Here is a 20,930-nt window from a genome sequence, read left to right on the forward strand (position 1 = left end):
TACTTAGATGTGCTGTGCTATTTCCATTTATGTCCTAAAAAATCCCACTTGCCTGCTGTTTGGCAGAGTGACCAGGTTAGTAGCAGTGAGCAGGCGATAAAGGAGATCAAGACGAGCAGACTTCTGTCCAGCAATTAGAGTTTTACATTTACATTTTTCCCAACAATCACAATAGGCTGTTGGTGACGTCCGTTTGAGTCTATAAAGAATTCATACACAAGTATAAAAACTGAAATTTAAAAAAACCCCACAAAGATCTCTATTGAAATTATGGAAGTATAACTTAGTGACACCAGATAGAACCCCTGTTAGTTTTTAAATGCAAAGTCTAATTCTTAAAGCATACTTAATTAGAAGGATTACTTAGTGGCATGAAGTCGATAAAGCAACTCTCATGAGAAGAGGGATCTTGTAATGACTTGGGTATAGTCACCTCCTTTGGAATGTCTTCCTTAATTCCCCATAGCCCCCATTCAGTGTAGGTGGTCCTTCTATGGGCATCTAATAAACCCTAAGACCCTTAGGGGCAGGTGTTTCTTGCTTGTGTCCTCTCAAAGGACCCTGTTAGGACAAGGACTCTCTTGTCCACCACCCCCCAAGCACCTAGTGTGTGAAAGCACCTAGTAAGCAATCAATGAATAAACAGATTATCACTTTTAGCACAATAAACAGTTTAAAATAAGGAAAACAAACATATTAGCCAAAGTTCTTTTAATAAAAATCATAAATAAGTACCAATGCAATATCTATAAACATTTTCTACTTGTCCTATATAATTTATTTCAAAGCAAAAAAGACGGCTTTTTACAAACCAATTCTCTGTTAACCGTAACATCTACACAACTGTAGCACAGTTACAGCTGATGTCCCTGCTGAGACTCTGAGGCACTGCAAATGTTCATGCTGGAGTATTTTACTGCTTCTTAACTCTGCGACAATTAACAAACTAGCCATGGTAACTCTATTGCTGGATGCAAGGTTATTACATTCACTTTAAGGAGGAAATAAACATACACCATGGTTCACTTAATACCTGCAGTGATGTCCTGCTAGCAGACCCTACTACAGGGGCCTGAGACTTTGGCTGGAGAATACAGACAAAAGCAAATGAAAAACATTTCAAAGTACATTCTAAATCAACAACCCTATTTTAATACATAAAGTAGTTTAAAGAGAACAACTTGACAAAACCTCATGCTTCCTTAATTAAGAAACAGAACATTATACTGTTAAAGATTATTTTAATACAGCAATATGAGTCTAAGCAATTTATAATATTAAAGAAAACTAGAATTGTACTCACTTGCAATCATGACCTTTATGACAAACCCTTGCACATTCTGTACAACAACAGAGTGACTCCAGCAAGCCACAAGTTCGACACTCAAAAATATCCTAAAATTTGAAGGATTTATTTTTTTAAAGAAGAATACATGTACATCTCATCATCATAATCATTTCTGGTATTTTCAGAAACAAATCAATCACAACGAAAACAGAGCAAAACTAATGTGCTCTGTAAACAAAGAGTAATAAACGGGTACAGCGAATACACATTTTATAATATTATATAAGTAGACATCAAATATTACCAGTAGGGCAAAAATAACTCCTATCATTCCCCCAAAAAGGTATTATAGTTATAAAATCTATATCAAGAGCCATGGATCAGATTATACTAGAGTGAAGATTTCTCATTTTTGAGGTATCGCCTAACTAATTTAACGGTCACCTCCTTTGCCTCACTTATTTAGGAATTAAATAAAAATTAATTTTCTTTAGAGAATTTTATAAGTTAGAATAAAAGGAAACACTACAGTTAGAATTCCAGAGCTAAGAACTATAATGCAGTGATGGTGAAAGGAGAAAAAGGAAAAGAATATCTGAAGACAGCATAAATACAGGGAAATAAAAAACAGCTTACCTGGTTAATGTGCTCTGCTCCAGTCCATGTAAAACTGCAGGTATCATTACAACATAACACATATAAGGGTGAGTCATCAGGGTTGGTACCTGATGGGCAAACCATTCCCATAAATACATCTTCCTCTTTTTCACTTGAGGATACTTCAGCTAAAAAGATTTAAGAACACAGAAGGCCTTAATCACAGCCATCTACTACTTTACTCAAATGCAAAAGCTCTAACATTTACACAGTATAAATAAAAAACTACTATATATTTTTAAAAATTGATATACAAGTCAATGTGCAAGAAATTCAGTCAATTCCCGTACAAAGAAAAAGCAAAGTGTAATTATATCATAACCACATGACAACAATACACCACACATCAGCTGAATACATAGCTCTACATTATTCGAGTTCTAGCTCTAACAAACTACAATCACAAAAATTTTATAGCCAGTATTTTAAACTATGTTAGTCTTTTATTTTTTATTTTATTTTATTTTTTTTAACTATGTTAAGTCTTTTAAAGGCTGGACGGCAGGAACTGATATTCCTTACTGCATTCTATTAAGCAGAAATTACAAGTCAGAAGGAAGAACAGTAAGACATCTGGCCTATTATTTCTATAAAATTTTATCACTACCACCAATTAACCACTGACAGGTTCTATCAGTAATCCATCTTTATTTTCAAAATATTAGTCGCTACATTATCCACTATGCAATTTTTTTTTAAATTTAAAAAATTATACCAGCTTTTTTGGTGGAAAGCTAGAAGACACAATACTTGGGAAAAATGCAAACATATGAATTTTACACACAAATGCACATGCACAAAAGAATAAACTGATAGTTTCTACTCAATTATATCATTTCAAGACACAGAAATTAGGTTTGAATAATATTATACATGTAGAAGAGAATCTATTCAAATTAAAAAATAAGCAACTCTTTTAGGACCTGAAATAAATTACCTTTTGCAATTTTCTGGGCTGTTTCTAAGATGGTAATTGCAGCAGGATAAGCTCGGCCACTTACAGCTGACATAAACGGGGTCATCCCTCTTGCATCCCTAAAATGAGAACAATTATACATAAAAAAACAAATTAACAAGTACATTTTTAAGAGAAAATACATAATAATAACAAATAACATTTATTGAATACATTTTATTTGCTAAGCACTGTGTTAAAAGCTTTTAAGGTAATAAGTGATTTAATCCTCATCATAGTTGTATGAGATAGAGGCTATTACTATCCCCACATCTAGAAAATATTAGTTTGACTCTAGAGCCCTTGATGACCTATTCTTTAGTGTCACTAAGGCCAAGAAAGGAGAGCATGGTTTGAGAGAGACAAGGATTCTTAGAGAGGTGGCTTTCTTTCTTAAATGAGATAGTAGGAAACTAGAAAATACCGCCAGTGATTTTCTTTGACCGGTAGGACATTATTATTTAATACAGCAGAACTACTTTTTTGTTTCATCATGAACATCCATTTCTTTTACCAAGGAGGAAAATAATTTTTTTTTTTTTTAAGATTTTATTTATTTGAGAGAGAGTGAGAGAGAGAACACAAGCAGGGGGAGCAGCAGAGGGAGAGGGAGAAGCAGACTCCCCGCTGAGCAGGGAGCCCGATGAGGGGCTCGATCCCAGGATACTGGGATCATGACCTGAGCCGAAGGCAGACACTTAACCAACTGAGCCACCTAGGCGTCCCTCTAATAAAAAAGAAAAGAAGAGAAAAGAAAAGAAAGAAAAGGAAAGAAAAAGGAAGGAAGGAAAAGAAAAGAAAAAGGAAGGAAGGAAGGAACGAACGAACGAACATACAACAAATTTTTAGATAACACCAAATGCCGGAGGAAATGATACAAAATAATATCCTTAAAAACACAATAGAAACTAAAACTGGTAAGTGAGAAAATAAAAAGAGAAAAAACTGATTTGTATATATATCATTTTTATCTAAGCCTCAAACCACTAATAAATTAGTAAGCTGCTTCTGGAGTAATAATTTATTTCCAATTCAGTGACTTATTTTACTAGTGGGGCAGCCTTGATTAAAGTAATCAAAAGTTCATATATTGGGTCATTATGGCCTAAGGCCAATAAGCCTTAAACAAAAATTTCCTTGCCCTCAATAATAAAAAACTCAAAACACCTTCCTGTTCTTAAATAGGAAGAGGTAGCGTAAGAGTGATGGCTGTGAGTCTCAATTCTGGAATCAAGACAAAGACCACAGTTGGAATTCCAGCTGTGCCATGCACTAGCTTCGTGACCCTGGGCAGGTTAATTAACCTCTAAGACCATTACTTCAAATAGAAAATGGAACTAATATTACCTACTCCATGCTGCTATTGCTAGAAGTAGAAGAGTTAATACAAGTACAGTTTGGCACAGATAAGAGCTAACTTTTATAAAAATGCTTATTATTATGAGTTTGTAAAGGAACATAAACAATCAGGCTGAAAGCAGAGCTATAATCTGTCAATGGCTAATGAGCATTCGCCACACAACCCTTATCAAAAACTCTGCATATAATGTATGGGGATTAACATAAGAATAAAAAAAACAAAACCTCTGCATAATCTCATTGCGATTTCGCAAGCCAAAAAAGATGTCCAAAGAAACCATCAGAATCATCCACAGAGTTTTAGAATACAGAATCCAGGCCCCATCCCAGACCTACTCAGTCATACTTCTAGTGCAAAGCTTGGGGACAAATCTGTGTCATTTTTAAATTTCTCCAGGTGACAGTGATAGAATTTATGAATTCACATTTGAGAATAACTATACTGTGATCTTTTAAACATACATATATCTATCTCCTAATCAAGCTCCATAAAATTGGTTTGTATTCATTTAGTGTACATTGAATTATACCAAGAAAGGCCTTTCACTGAAGAGAGCTTGGTTAATTACAGAGGGAATACAATGCTAGATCCTGATTATTTTAAATTCACATAGGTAACTGTTGTCCATACATTGCAAGATCAACTTAAATAGTAAAAGGAGCTCAGCTAAATCTTTGTATCAAAAGTGTATTAAACTTCTTACTTGGCAGAGAGGAGTTCTCGTAAATAGGGCTGCAATACAACACTGTCGCATAACAATTTTAATATAAAATGAGCATTGGCCTTTCGATCCTTGGATTCTACTACAGATGGCTCTGTGGAAGGACCTGTAATCAAGCAGATCCATTTGGTGACAAGAGTAAACAAGGCAGAGTAAAAGAATATTCTGGAGTAACATACCAAGTATCTATTAGATAAGCACCCGAAAAATATTCTACTATCAGCAATAAATTAATAATGTCATTATAGAGAATTTAAACACATGAACACATTTTACAACTCCCAACGGATGAAACGTATGTTCATACACATCCCAATCTCACTGACATAATGGAGGATCTAATGCAGAGAATGAGATGTTTCTCAAGGCAAGGGAGTCCCCTCGAGAGCAGTGCAGACCTGGAGAAACCCGAACGCCCAGGCAGGTGAAGCGGTACAGATTCTCACCGGGAATGGTGGAGGTGCTTGGTCCTTGGCCGGTGCCAGTCGCGGCTGTGGTAAGAGATCCCACAGCAGGGGCCAGGATAAAATCAATGTCACCATCTTTCAGTAAACAGAACAGCGGAATGTACATCATTATAGGCAGCATATCCCTAACCCGTTCTCTTAACCGGCCTTAAGGCTTTTCTCTGCAAGCCAAAGGTCAAACTGGACAGAGATCTAAGTGGAAATTTGTTTCCCGAACTATAAGAGAAGGAATCCACTAGACCAATTATTGACTTCTTGTGATGTATTACTAATTAGCTTCTTGCCAGTAGGGAAATCTGTATTGCAATGAAATGGCTTCTAGAATTTTAAGTTTTAAGTTATATACCCCCAATAAACCAAAGCTCTACAACTAAATTAGTTACAGTTTGCTCATTATACTACTTTTAAATACTTCAGATTTCTAAATAACCCATTAAAATGTTCAATTTCCTTTCTTCTAGGACCTTGTTTTTTTTTTGTTAAACACTAAACAAAATAACAGATCTTACCAGGATCCATCGCAGGAGGGTCAGGAACCCAACTAGGGGGGGCTATGGGGGGTGAAACTGGATCCTGGTGGTCACTGGATGAAGCTCCAGCTTCATGTCTACCCAAACCAGCCGCTCTCAACGAACGTCTCATCATTTCCCGTAATCTCAAACTAGAAGAACATGGACAAAATTGGAGCTCACTACCATGGCTAAATGTGATGAAAAGGTGCACAGAACTTCTCATCAGAGATCAAAGTTTGTTCTATAAGCAAATACTCCAGGCAAGGGAAGTGAAGTACAAATGCCAATTCTGGAATCACAGAGTAAAGTCAGTGAGGGATAGAAATGAGACTGGGGGCACCCAGTTCAGCACTAAAACCACTATATTAAGCTCCCACACAAACTTAAGCATAGGGAACAAAACTTGCAGTAAAGATTAGAAAATAATCTTTCATACAGTTAAGGTAAATGAACAAGCTGAATGTTAAGACAAAAAAAATTTCTGTCCCCTGTTTATAATCAGTAAGAATTAAGTTTAATAATAGACATCAGCAAACATACTGATTAGCACAAAACCGATATTGTTAACTCATTAAATAAAATCCCTTTGCTGTGATCTCAAAAGCAATTGAACTAATGTCCACACAATGAGTAGTTTTAAAACAAAGACCAATTTAGATTTATTTTTTATACCCAAAAAAAAAAAAAAGTTTTTTTTTTTTAACAGTACAACTTGCATCCCAAGGAAATTAATGAAACTGGAGCTTATAAAATGTGTTGTTAGATTAATGTCTGGGCGTGATGGTTTTTTTCTCCTGCTATACAAGAAAAAAAAAAAATACTGCACAGGTGTGCACATCACTAAAAAGAAAAGGCAACAATCACAAACACAGGCCTTGTTAGGGGAACTGCTAACTACCTGTATAAAACCTGTACCTCTGAACAAAAGCTCACAAAGCCTACAAAATTAACGTTACAAGCTAACGGCAATTAAGAGAGAGCACATAAGGCAAATCCCTTCCACCAGCCACAGTTTTAGAGTCTCTATATGAATAAAGACTAAAAATCCAATTATCAAAGGGCCAGGTACCACATAAGGGACTTCATTCTCCCATGCAGATTTAGTCCCAAAGACATGACATTTCTCTGATGTGAAAGACCTACCACCTTACCAGGTGAGCATTATATATCTACAAATAAGTAATTTATAAAGATTTTTATTAATGTTTGAATCTTCTAATTATAACTGTTGTGTAATCCGAGGGTATGTGGTTTTCCATATCGATACACTTTCCATTTATAAGGAATTCTTTTAAAAGCTTTTACAAAAATTTCTTTGAGAGGCTACTTTCAGGAACACATCTATTTTATAAAGCTTATGTATGATGATGTACCTCTAGGAACAGAAACGTTCTTTGGAAGATTCTGCAAAGTAAATTTTAATGTCTCAATATATTAGTTATTATAATACTATCAAAAATTACCTACAGTTAATGTTTTTTTATGGTATCGATGTCTCCCCTCTCCCAATTTAGAAATCTGAGTTTAAGAGTTTTCAGAATATGGAGGGGAGCAGGGCACAGGGATTCTTTCAGTCGAGGTCACTTCTCTGTCCGAAGACCTCACCCAGAGAGCAAGGCAGGCTCCTTACCAGGTAACAGCACACACCAGGGTGACTGTTCACACTGTGATGTTCCTAAATAATCTTAATTAAGCTCAACACAGACACTTGGTATCCTAGTGTATCTTACTCAAAACAGAGAGAGAGAGAGAGAGAGAGAATCAGCAGTTTAGTGGGAGGCACTGCAAATAACCTGAAAATAAATGCATGTTCGGGGCCTATTAAAGAGTGTTTACATCAGGGTCACAAACTCAATGCCTACTGGGCCCAGAAGGCAGGATCAACTGAGGGAAGGGCAGTCGGGTCTAAGGAGTAGGGAGTAATGGCAAACTAGAGGCGTACATGCTTATCTAAAGGCATTCCAATTTTAAAGAAAAAAAATTTTCACAGTGCACAGGCCAAAGAAAACATATGTGGGCTATTCTCCAACCTCTAGCTTAGAGTAGACTAACAATAAAATGAAGATAAACTGAGACCATAGTCTCATCTTGAACTTGCAAACTCCCAACTCTGTTGCTGTGATGTAGTCAATTCAATATTAAATGAGGGGGTCATTCCTTTGTCATTTTAAAAAATTGTCCTTAACCACTTTTCTTCATTAGGTCTCGGGAACATTTTTAAGTACAATGCCCAGCTCCTCATATAGATTCTTTAAAAACAAAAAACAAAAAACAAAAAAAAGAAAATTATTCTTCAAGATGTTGTACACAATTCATGAAGATTCACCTGTATCCTCAGTGGCTGAGGACAATACTGAGGAGATACCACCTTGGCTGCTAAGATTCAGAGTTTTGACATTTCTTCGTATAGGCTTGCCTGGAGTCATCGTATTTTCTGACAATATGGAAGAATTCAAGGATGATGTAATTTCCTCTTTGTAAGCACGTTATATCCATGCTACAGAAGCCTTAGAATCCAGTCATGTTCAAACATACCACTGTGACAAAAAAGCGAAGGTCATGTGTCTTCCAGATTAACAATCTCTAGAGTACATACACCTGCAATCAGATGCATCAATCAAGCTTTCCACTAAATCTGCCCTTTGTACTCAGGAACTATGAGTCACATAATAAAACTTCTGAGTCAAATCATCATCTGAAGACATTTAACAGTACTCCATTCAATATTGAAATTGCATCAGTTTTGAGCTTACAGCTCATGAATCCCAGCCTGCATACTCATCAAGGGGCATCGCCTAGAAAATCCATTGTAGGCTAGAGGAGGGTTTCACTTCAATGAAGCAGAGTCTGTGGACTTCCTACTGCCCGGCGTGGATAATAAGACTCCTGTGCTTTCATCTGTTCAACCGGCAGCCCTGAGTTTGAACTGGTTAAGAGCACTGCAGTGAAATCTTCGGCAAATGCCTCAAAGGAGCTTACTCTGCAAATTATTTCTGTGAGCAACACATCACCCACTCTTGAAGCTCCTTTTAGTCTTTGCCTTCAAAATAATCCTTACATGAAAAAAAGATGGCAGCACTGGCATTGGACCAACCATATCAGAGTCCAACTTGATCTGCACCTGTATTTTCCCTGAGGAAATGAAATACCTGAAATAATTCAGAAACTAATTTCTTCATGAAGAATTTAAGTTGTATTCCATTTTAGACCAAACACTTTGTCTGCCTAGTGTAGTCCTAAACAAATAGCTGGTGATAATTTCCATTTTGTATAGTCTACATAAGGTCTTTGTACTGTTTTAAATTATAATTTGGTCACCCATAAATAGTTTGTGATAAATCTCCCTTCAGGACATTTTTGAACCTGGGAAGCTATCAATTTTAGGAGAATCATTTTTAAAGGGAAAGCTGGATATGGAACAGAAAATAGGCAAAGAGAAGTCTTCATTTTAAGTAGACTTTACAAGCTATCACATTAGCACAGTGAGCAGTGCTTCCGTCAATGTTCTGTCAAGTGTCCAAGAACTCTGGCTCTCGTGTCTAATATAAACGTGCTTTTTCCTTCAGGAAAAAAAAACAAAAAACAAAAAACAAAACAACTATATCCTGAATTCTTTATATTCTTCATCTATTCAAACACCTAGTAATTTTTTATGTGTTATTAAGGTTTGTCCATCCCACAACCCAGAGAGCCTGAAAATTTAAAATAGCAACATTTATAATACACACCAGCCTTTCATTTCTTCCCAGATCATTAATACATCTGAGAAATTGACCTAAATAAGTAATCTGAAAATAAAAGATTGAAGTTCTTTTGATTATTGTTATTACTTGTTCTCCAACTAAAGAAAATAACTTCCTAGGAAACAAGAATGATAAACTTAAAACACATTCAAAGAACCAAGGCTGAACTACTTGTCTAAATTATCTCAAATTTTTGAAGCATCCTAGATCCTCCTGTTCTACACTTAAAATCTAATTAGATATTATCAGATCTTTTGCCCAGGGTGATATTGGAAGGAACAAAAACAAAGCAAAAGGACCCACCAATTCATGCATATGACAGGTAAGAGATACATTTTTCTGTACTTGGATTCTGTTTCCGCCAATTAAACTTTCCTGGTAAAAATCACATTACCTTCGACTACTTGATGATCCAGCCCGATTACCTGGGCCATTACTTGAAACAACTGATATTGCATTTGCTATGGCCTCAACAGCAGAAAGCCTTTCTGCAAATGTATTTCTTTCAGAGCGCTCTGCTTCTGAAACATAAGAGAAGAAATTAGGATCAATTTAAATGCTAACTGCTATGTATTTTAGTACTTTAATTTACATACTAGAGAGAATGAATAGCTTAATTTTTTCCTCCTTGGAGCAACAGACACTTAAGACAGATTTAACTATGACCTTTAATATGTGAATTATTTCCTTATTCTGCCTTACTTTTCAACCCCTAAAGTTTAAAAAATAAGATTATTCATAAGTAGACTGAAATCTAGCTTTCACTACCAAGAAAGAAAAAGACCCACAATTCAGTACCTCAGTCTTCGCTTATATACTACTCATCCTCCTTTAACGACAAGGAAATAAAGGTTAGAAACTTGCAAACCAAAAAAAAAAAAAAAGAAGAAAAGAAGAAGAAAAAAAGAAAGAAAACCCTGCAAAACCACTACTCAAAAATGTAGCTACCAGAGTATCATCGGCGGAATTTAGAATTAGGAAAAACATTATGAACCACACAACTGCACTTTAGGCTTGCAGATTTCCCCATTTAACCAATTAAAACCTTCAGGGCAAAAAAGCGTATTTTTCCAAAAACATCTCATAACTCACTAGGTTGTTTTTCCCTCTACATTCTGAAAATTGGGATAAAAGTTGCTTCAGTATAACTTGCCCTAACTAGCTAAATAATTCTCATGGTAATAAAAGTCATCGGCTATTATAAAATCAGTAAATCTCATTAAGTATTAGACATATGGTTTATATGTATCAGATAACATAACTCAAGACAACAACACACCGATAAAAAGGTATCTGCTTATGTTATATACTCATCCTAACAAGAGGACAGACATCTTTACCTTCTAAGAATGTTGAAACTCCTAGGTTTTACAAAACAAAGAAAAAGTACACAAATTCTTCATAGTGATTTCCTTTTCTTTCCTTTAAAAGTTGCTATATTTTCAAAACTGCCTAAAATTCCTTTTAAAGACCTTGTTATAGTTCTTATTCTCACCCTCTTCTTCTTTAGTTTCCTTATTGCTGGTTGGAAAACAAACTGATACACAAGCATGCAAAATATTTCGGTTTCCATCACATCTGTGGCTGATGAATGTCTGTAGCATCTGTAGATTCTGCTCTAAAACAACCGCTTGCTCAAGATTCATAAGATATTGTCGACAGGCCTCATAGTCACAGCGTAGAATGTGCTGCATTAAGGTTTGTTTCTGTGCTCAGACAAAGTAGGGAAAAAACTTCAATGAATTTGAATAGCATATTACACATGTCAAAAATTCCTCATTTTATAATTTCACACAATAATATAATCAGTTCTGAAAGTAAGTAGAGACAAGGTAGCCTATCAAAGGAGTTAAAATTAAGGGTACCCTTTAAGCACAGTATACAACTGACAGGAATAGAAAAGGGTGGATACATTTTCTGTAAAGGACCAGTAAGTATTTTCAGCTTTTGCAACTAACTCAACTCTGGCTGTGGCAGGAAAGCCACCATATACAATACACAAATGAATGACACTGACTGGATCTGGCCTGCAGTTCAGTCGGCCAACTCCTGGTTTATATTAGATCTTATGTAACTACTGAATTAGAATCCTATTAGTATTGTTAATCAGTTAAGCAAAGGGTATACATTCTATATATTTCATATAGGCTTACTCATACCCTCTTATGGTCATGAAAAGTTATATCACATGTGGTACATGAAAACCAAAACCTTCAACTCCCCCAGAAATCATGACAGATGTAATCCCTCAGAGGTGACAACTAATGTACTTCACTGTCAAAGACATGATATTATTAATAATTTACAGAACATTTCATTAACTACCTGAGAAACAGCATGCAACAGACTGAATATCTATGGCCCCCCAAATTCATATGTTGAAAGCTAATCTCCAGTGTAATGATATTTGGAGGTGGGACCTTTGAGAAAAGAGACAAGACTTCTCCCCTCCCACCACATGAGAATACATGGCTCTCTATGAAACAGCATTGGGCCCTCACTAGATGCCAAATCTGCCCACACCTTGATCTTGGACTTCCAGCCTCCAGAACTCTAAGAAATTTCTGTTGTTTATAAGCCAGTCTAATCTATAGCAACTTGAACAAATACACAGCATGAATAAATCAAGGAGTTCAAATGTACTTCTTTCAGAATGTAAAACTGTAGTTAAGGGATTTTTATGGACCAAATATAATGCATTGGTTTTGGAAAACAAGTAAATTTGTTCATTTTAACTAGAATTAAGAACTGGGAAAAGAGTGTGTGGAATACAAAGGGAAGAAGAAAGATGTATTGGAACAACTTACCACCTCTCCCCCAAACTACTTAAATAACCTATCCCTTCCCCCAATCTTATGGAGAGGAGGAAAGGTAAAAGTGAGGGTTGGCGGGGAAGGAAGGACAAAAAAATACAGTTAAAAAACCATTTTCAGGGGCGCCTGGGTGGCTCAGTCGTTAAGCGTCTGCCTTCGGCTCAGGTCATGATCCCAGGGTCCTGGGATCGAGCCCCGCATCGGGCTCCCTGCTCAGCAGGAAGCCTCCTTCTCCCTCTGCCACTACCCTTGCTTGTGTTCCCTCTCTCACTGTGTCTCTCTCTTCAAATAAATAAATAAAATCTTTAAAAAAAACAAAAAACAAAAAACCATTTTCAGTACCTGCCGCATGTGCGACAGGCCATTTTGACTGTGGCACTAAGACACTGAGGTGAGCCCTTACACTGTAAGCTCCAGTTCAAGTCAAGATACCCTGCTGCATACTCTGTAACATAGAAGGTTTTCAAGCCATCAGCCAGTCAGCTGGTTGGAAGCAGCTACAAGGAACTCTCATCTGTCCAACCCGCTCTACACGGGCTCTCACTCTGACAGTTATCAATACGACACTTACTGTGTTAAAAGCAAGAGTTTACTAGGCATCACTATATGTCGTATTCGTTACTTATTTATAGCAAAAGGCAGAGTGAATTCAGTGAAACCTTTCTCGCAGGTCTACTGTGCACCAAGCCCAGCTCACTGAGGTACAAAGATAAATGATGGCACACTTTATCCCTACCCGTGGGATGATGACACATTTTCTCTTTACCCTTGAGATGCTGACAGAGTGCAGGGGTCACAGAATCAAATATCTACGTAAGTATCCGAAGTAATACAAATGAATGGAGGAGGCTGGGGGTAAAGAGATAACACAAACTGTATCATAAATAAAGGGCAACATTCAGAGCAATTAAGTATGGGGATCTGCAATAAGTTGGAGAAACCACATACAGCCTCTAAAGGGGGCACGTTAATGGCTTTTTGATGGCCTAATGTTTCCAGATCTTCCCATTTTTTAAGAACTGAAAATCTGGATTTTAAAGAAAAATCCGGTGATTTTTTAATGTTGGCAACCAATCAAGAATTTTAAAATGACATGAAGGTTATTTCTAGGGGTCAAGTTCAGGCCACAGCCACCTCCTTAACCATACCCCTACCAGTTTGGAACCTCTAGTCTAACAGGTTACAATCAAAACTAAACCAAGAATATGAATACCATGTCTCTAAACAAGCTTACAGGTAGCTCTCAGGAGTACCTGGATTCAGACTATTTTAGATGCAATTCTAACAAGTTTGCTTTCACTTCCAACCTAATGGAGGGTAAGTAAGCCCCCATACCAAGTTCTATTTCCATTCTTTATAGAAAATCTCCTCACAAGAGTTGTCTATTTTCTCCTTGGCCCACTCTAATCAGGCTTTCATCCCTGCTGTCAAGAATGACCCAGATGGAGCCAAATCCCCAGTCACGTTCAGTACTTGCCTTGTCTGGCCTCCAGCATCACTGGACGTGGTTGATCACTGCATCCTGCTTGACACATACTCGTCACCTGGCTCCCAAGACAACACTCATTCTAGTTTTCCTCCAACCCCTGTGGATGCTGCTCCTTCTCAGTCTCTTATGCAGGTTCCTTTTAATCTCCCTGGACATTTAAATGCTGATACTAATCTCATGGCTCAATCCTTAGGCCTCTTTTCTTCTCCATGACCTTGATAGTCTCATTCAGTGTAATTCCTCTAGTATCACAGATGTACTGTCAGCTTCTAAGTCTAATTCTCCATCTTGCTCTGGGTCTTCAGACTTAACAGATCTAACTTTCCATTTACCACCTCCTCTTGGATATCTGATAGGCACCTTAAACTCTACATGTCTAAAACCAAACTCCTGCTGTCTGCCCCTCCCCCCCGTCCCAAACCTGCTCCATCCCTAGGCTCCATCTCTATAGCCAACTTCATTCCTCCAAAACCTTTGGCCCTCTTGCTTCCTCTATTTGACACCTATATTGAGCCATAAGCAAATCCTATTGGCTCTACCATCAGTCGTATCTAGTATACCTAGAATCAAATCCCTTCTCCCTCATAACTCCACCTCCTGGGCCAAGCCACCATCCCCTCCCACCTGGACCATTTGAATAGCCCCCCTCACAGGCCTCCCAACTTCCAAACTGCCCCCTAGTATTCTCAGCAGGTCAACAGTGATCCTTGGAAAATTCAAGTCAAATCAGGTCAAACTCTGCTCCAATAAGTTCTGGGGGTACTGCCTTTTCATCTAACAAACACCTCATCTATAACATGTTCAAAACTAAACTCAGCCTCTTCCGTCATCCCTTTTGTTCCTCCTACTATTTTTTCCTCTCCCCACCAACCACACCAAAATCAGGAGCTTTGTAATTCCTTCCTGCCATTTACTGCTGATGACCAGCACCAAACTTTAGAGCTTCTACTTCCTGAAGATCTCTTTGAATCCATCCCCTCTTCCTCATTTCCAAGAGTTCAAGCTTATTTCGTTTCTAACCTGGATAACTTCATGAGCCTTTTTATCTGGTCTCTACAGCCAGTTTAAAATCCTTCTCCTCCTAGCTGTCAGGGGAAAGCTCACACCCCTTAGGTTAACACACAAGGCACCCTAGTGCCTTTCTCCAGACTTTGCACTTGTTACTCACTGACCCATATGCGCCCTATCTTCTGGTTATATCAACAGAATGTACACGATCTCCCAGCGTACTGAGATTCATAAAGGCTGTTCTTAGTGCTAGAGATAACACCTCCCACCTTCAGTCTTCCCGTCTGACAATTCAAAGCTGTATTCAGGCATCACCTCCTCAGAGAAGTCTTCTCTCCAGTCACAGTTTGATTTATATGCCCCGCCCCCATGCTCCTACAACACTGTGCATGACTTAAACACTTACACTGTCATCTTTGGTTCACTCATCTCTCTTGTCCTCATAGACTACTACCACCTATACAGAGGGTTAACAATCTATTCAAGAGGGTTAACAAATAATCTATTCAAGATTGTTTTCCCTAGATTCTAGCACTATCCTGTGATTAAAATGCCACATAGTTTCCAAAGTCAAGTTACCTCTACAGCCATGATGATAATAGCAGCCTTCTTTTTGATTGTTGAATTGGCAGGAAGATTTATTAAAGAATGTACACCCATTCCAAGACTACTAATAGGTGGAAGATCAAGCCAATCAGGATCCCTTATTCCTCCCATGCAATCTTTGGCCATTGGGTAGATAGTACCATTTCCATCTCGAAGAATAATAGGAGACTCCTACAAAAGAGGGAAAATAATAAAATTTGGCTCCCAATCAAAAATGCATCTTTGACTTTTACAAGAGGTATATTTATTTTCAAATCAGGTTAGTTTATATTGACCAAATAAGAAATGCAGTATTAATTGTGCTTGATATTCTAAATTCTTCAATAGTTTAGTAACAAGCAAATTAGAGCCCAGCCCTAGGCTTTACAAAAATGTCAATGTTGTCCTACCAAATTTTAAAAGCAAAAATAAGCTCTGTACCTGTCCAGCAGTGAAAATGGCTACGTTCCTCTCATTCTGACCAAGGAAAGCAATGCTGCTTGTAGGGAAATTATTCTCCTGTTCCGCTTTTCCTGTAGCAAGATCAAAGATACAGTACCGTACCCAATTTCCAGTCTTCAAAACAGCATGCACACCTTCAGAAAATATAAATGTTAAGAAAAAATGTTATACCTCTTTAGTAATCTCTAATTAGTGCCTACCAAATTTTAACATCTCTGGTCACATTTGAAATGTAGATTCATTTTACTCTATAACATTACATACAAGGGACAAAAACTGCCGAACACCTCAAACCACTTTATCCTATATCCATTTACTACACATGTATTAATAGGATATAAAGTATGCCAGTTGAGAAAGTTACAAAATCTTTACCTTTGGAATCCACATTCACTGCTAATATTTCTGTTTTTTCAGGTATACAGAGCTTTTTAGGAGTCCTTTGGAAACAGTCAGGAACTTTTGGTGTTCCACCGGTTTTGACGACCTACATGACACAAAAGGAAACTTGCTCTCAAACTCCGTAATACACTCAAGTAGTCAGTCCCAACATTTACCTGCTGAGTGATCCCTCTACACCTACCTGCAGTTCATCAATTCTAAGTAACCTACAATCCTGCAGGAGAGAAGAAGGGTCAGCATCTGAACCAGAGCTGCTCTGACAGTTTGTATTACTGGACGTTCCTGGAAATTTTACAGCAACATAGGCACCATCCACTTTTAGCACCTAGAAGTATAGGCAAATATGCTGGATATTAACACCAACTTATATGAAATTAATATGCAAATTATATCCACTGAATTCATTTATTAACATTGAAGGCATTTAATTTCTTTTATTTCTTTAATGATCACCAAGTTATAAAATTAACCTGAACTTGGGGGAAAAAATTAACCTAAACAGACTCACCAAAGCTTTGCTGTCGACGTCTATATTTGAGGCTCACTAGAGAACTGACCCACATAGCTAGTGCTTACAGTCAGTAGATGTTTAGCAATCGGCTGAAAATATGAAATTCTCCCATCCTTCCTCTTTATTAGTTCAGAGCCCTGCTGTGTGAAAGAACTTCCGTGATGATGGTAATGTTCTAAATTGGCACTGCCTAATATGGTGGATATTAGAGCCGTAAGTGGCTACTGAGCACCTGAAGTGGGGCTAATGTGACTAAAGAGCTTTTTTATGTTATTTAATTTTAATAAATTTAACTAGTCACATATATAGTTAGTGGCTACCGTTTGGGACAACATAGGTAGACACTCAGCAATATACAGAAAGACAAGCAAAGGACTTGAGACCAGAATACTTGAGTCCTACCTCTGCTACTTGCTGTTTCTGATTTTCAGCCAGTGTGATCTTCTCAGAGGAAACACGTGCCCAGAACCTACAGTTCTACTTTGAGAACCAAATGGACGAGCGTGTGGAAAAGGCCTTTGTAAACTACAGGGGATGGCATGCCTACTCTTCCCCTTAAGTACAAATGAAAGACCATCCATTTCAGAAACAAATGAGCAGTCAGAAAAACCTTTACTTTGCAGATACTCTGCAGCTAGAGATCCATTTTGTTTTGCAGTATGTGTGGAGGGAAAGGTGAAATTAATGGCATTCCAGCTGATGGACTCTACCCACTTGTTTTCTAAGAAAGCGAGACCCTCTCCAGAAAGAAGGGAAAAGAAAACTAGAAGGGGACTTGAAGACAATAAAGATTTTTAAGTATGTTATGGAAGATGATCCCTCCTTCAGAACTGTCTAATAGTTCCAAAGAATGGAGTAATATAATCTCAAAAAATACATATATAATCTCTTTGCAACTTTTCAGCAAACCTAAAATTATTCCAAAATAACACCTTTCTTTAAAGAAAGCAATATACCACCATAAATGCTGAAGAGGCCCCCTAGTCACCTATTCATCTTCAGGGACAGAGATGATGGAGGAGACATCTGCAACAGGCTAACGGCTCACTGAAAGTGATAAACGGAGCAGCTCTGAGGAAAGGGCTGAACACTCACTCACCAACCATAAAGTCTTAGATAACCAATACTGTTCTAATTCTTGTAGCAAATAATTCTTAGACATCTCAAACAAACCTTGCCAACAGGAACATTCTTAACATCTTCCACAAAAACGACTTCCCGAAGAGACCACTGCTCTTCGTTCACCTTTTCCTCCTCTTTCGGGGCAGGGGTGGACCGTCGTCGTTCTTAGACAACAACAAAATGGTAAGTACCAAAAAGAAAATGTAAAAGAGACTTTATAGATTTCATCTAAATATATGAACAAAAAAATCATCTGTAAAGGGATACATAACTGAGGTATCTAAATAACAATTCTGTGAACTACTGCTTTATGATGTTTTATGACCAACTTCCACTTCAAATGACTTCATAGTGAAAAATAACCATATCTGTTAATGCCTACTGATATTAACACTACTGCAAACACCACAAAGAAGAAATAAAAAACTTATTTTGAACCCTTAAAATTAGAGTTATCTGATCAAGGTTTAAAATAAAAGATCTGTTAGGCTATTCTTAAAACTATAACTATTGAAAGTCTAACTTTCGGTTTCCTCAGGTGCAAAGCAAATATATTACAAAATAAATTTACCTTGAGGACCTTTAAAAAAACTCTTTAAATCCAAGGTGCAATAGTGAGTCTAGGTTCCTAAATTCTACAAATTCTGAGCAAAAACTGTGACCGAGCCATAACCAGTTTACAATAAAAACAGTCAAAAAAGGTGGGCGGATATTCTAATTAGTGGCAGTTATTTCCCACTATTACTGTGAAGCATTTTACAAATTATAAAACAGTATTAACGCTCAAAAACAAAAGAAATAGCAACACTGTAAATACCATTTTTTTTTTCACTTAAATAAAGCTGCACACACACACAAATGAAACTGGTAGAAATACAATTTATATGAACAGATCTTGAAAACGGTATATGAGCTGCCTCAAATCATACCCAGACTGAACACAGCTGTCTGCCTGGGGCCTGATTTTGACCAATGTACACACACTACACATAAAACTTACTATACGGCATTGACGCACTGCTGGCAATTGAGGACGCATCACTGCATGTGGAGGCTGGAGAGGGCGGGGGACCCATTTCCGTTTTCACTGGTTCCTGCTTACTTTCAGGCCTGAGATCAGAAATAAGATTCTCCTCGTTATTAGGAAAATGAAATATTAGGAACTTGTCAGATGATTTTTAACTCAAGTTTATTCTTGTAAACAAGGGAATGAAATATTAAAAACTTATACAAAGTGGTCTATTTCTAGGACTCAAGATACTGAAAAAGGTACACAGTGCGTAAATTCTTAGTAACGTTTTAAAAGAAAGGAAAGAAAAATACACCGTATAAAGCTATCAACAACATGAAACAATGATTCAGATAAGCCTTACCTAGGAATAACAATAAAAACTACACTCAATTTAGCCTAAGCCTCTTGAGCGAACAAGTTTCACACTTCAGTGAACCCTGACTTGGACATAGCAATTTAACTGAAAAAATGGTAAAGGAAAATAAATAAAACGCCAACTAGATCTTTAGTTTCTTTAGAGTTCAAAGAAGGAACTCTACTCACAATGGCTTACAAAAATTTATTCTTGAACCATCGGGTGATGAACCATCATCTGTTACAACCGAAATGAAAAATTACAGAATTAATAAGCTATTCCTTTGCACTGAGTTATTTCATTAACTATACCTAAGAAGATAACTACAGTCAACAACAACACGATATTCTACAGGTAGTAAAAACATAAATATTTTTAGTCATTAAAAGGCAGAAGTCAATTTTTAGTCAGAAAAGTCACCTATTACTAAGAAATTTGTTATATACAGATCAACCTGGTATATTTTATAATCAGGGCCATCATCTTATGGCCTCGTCTCCTATTACCTCCACCAGGAATTTCTCCTGAGGTTAAACAAGTCCACAGAAAACCAGTATTATTTTCACCAGCACCCTGGCAAAGTGCTCAGCACAAGCACACATGAACACTCACTCATGGCCGCTCCGCAAAGCTTGTGATGGTGGAGACGGGCTGATGCTGACTAATCACAAGCATGCCTTTAAAGTGAATGCATTTCAAGGACTTAGCAAAGAAGAGTCTGTTCACATGAAAACAACTATGTTCTTAACGTTTAATTTCACTAAGCTCTTCTACTAAGTTTACTAATAAAGATGGCAAATTTCAAGGAAGACATGAAGAACCTCATAAATTACACAATCTCAATAGCATATTCTATTTCAAACGCATTTATATTTGCGCACACCAAGACTATTTTAACCATCCTTTACAACATTTCATAAATAATGAAAATGTGTTTTGTCACTTTTATTTTTAGGATAAAAATCACTGTAATTAGAGAGGAGGTCTACAAATCTATTTTGTAAAACAAGACAGGGGGAGAGAGAGAGAGAGAGAGAGAGCACTACAACAAAGCAAGAAGCCTTAATTTGGCATAAGTTACAATAGCTTTGGTTTATTAAAGATTATTTTTTAACTTATTTAACAGTAATCCTTGTGTTTTCTAAACTTCAATTTGCATTAACATTAAGAGGAATAGTAGCGATAAAAACAGCAAATTTACATTCATTACGTGCATTTGAGCAAACGAAAAAATTCCAGCAGTTTTAAAATCTGTATGTATAGTACAATCCCCATTTCTTTTCAACGCCTGTATACATTTTTTAAAAAAAGGAAATACATTAAAACATGTAAAGTGTTATTTCTGAAATATAACATTACTCATCCATGTTTTTATAGTGGTCACACATTTTTATAAGATTAAGAAAAAAGGTTATTTATAAACTTTATTAAAGTTTCTTAAGTTCATATAACAAATAACCGAATTACA

The 20,930-nt window shown here is 36.9% G+C and overlaps 1 protein-coding gene across 6 annotated transcripts in view; it reads right to left on the minus strand.

Moving 5' to 3' along the window:
• UBR5 (ubiquitin protein ligase E3 component n-recognin 5) overlaps nt 1-20,930 on the minus strand; it is a 137,248-nt gene that overhangs the window by 38,888 nt on the left and 77,430 nt on the right. For all 6 annotated transcript variants that reach the window (XR_004680523.1, XR_004680524.1, XM_035011666.1 and 3 more), the window contains exons 15-29: nt 19,096-19,205; nt 18,147-18,259; nt 16,644-16,787; nt 16,436-16,547; nt 16,040-16,194; nt 15,593-15,790; nt 11,199-11,409; nt 10,098-10,224; nt 5,958-6,109; nt 5,428-5,523; nt 4,964-5,087; nt 2,883-2,980; nt 1,925-2,073; nt 1,304-1,395; nt 53-199 (exon numbers count right to left, since the gene is read on the minus strand). Coding sequence is in view for 4 of the 6 variants with exons in the window: in XM_035011666.1 (XP_034867557.1) it covers nt 53-199; nt 1,304-1,395; nt 1,925-2,073; nt 2,883-2,980; nt 4,964-5,087; nt 5,428-5,523; nt 5,958-6,109; nt 10,098-10,224; nt 11,199-11,409; nt 15,593-15,790; nt 16,040-16,194; nt 16,436-16,547; nt 16,644-16,787; nt 18,147-18,259; nt 19,096-19,205 (2,028 nt within the window). In the remaining 2 variants the exon portion in view is untranslated. The remainder of the gene's footprint in view (nt 1-52; nt 200-1,303; nt 1,396-1,924; nt 2,074-2,882; nt 2,981-4,963; nt 5,088-5,427; nt 5,524-5,957; nt 6,110-10,097; nt 10,225-11,198; nt 11,410-15,592; nt 15,791-16,039; nt 16,195-16,435; nt 16,548-16,643; nt 16,788-18,146; nt 18,260-19,095; nt 19,206-20,930) is intronic.

The sequence above is a fragment of the Mirounga leonina genome, unplaced genomic scaffold, assembly GCF_011800145.1.
Source record: "Mirounga leonina isolate KUSES-001 unplaced genomic scaffold, KU_Mleo_1.0 Mir_165, whole genome shotgun sequence".
NCBI classification, from domain to species: Eukaryota; Metazoa; Chordata; class Mammalia; order Carnivora; family Phocidae; genus Mirounga; species Mirounga leonina.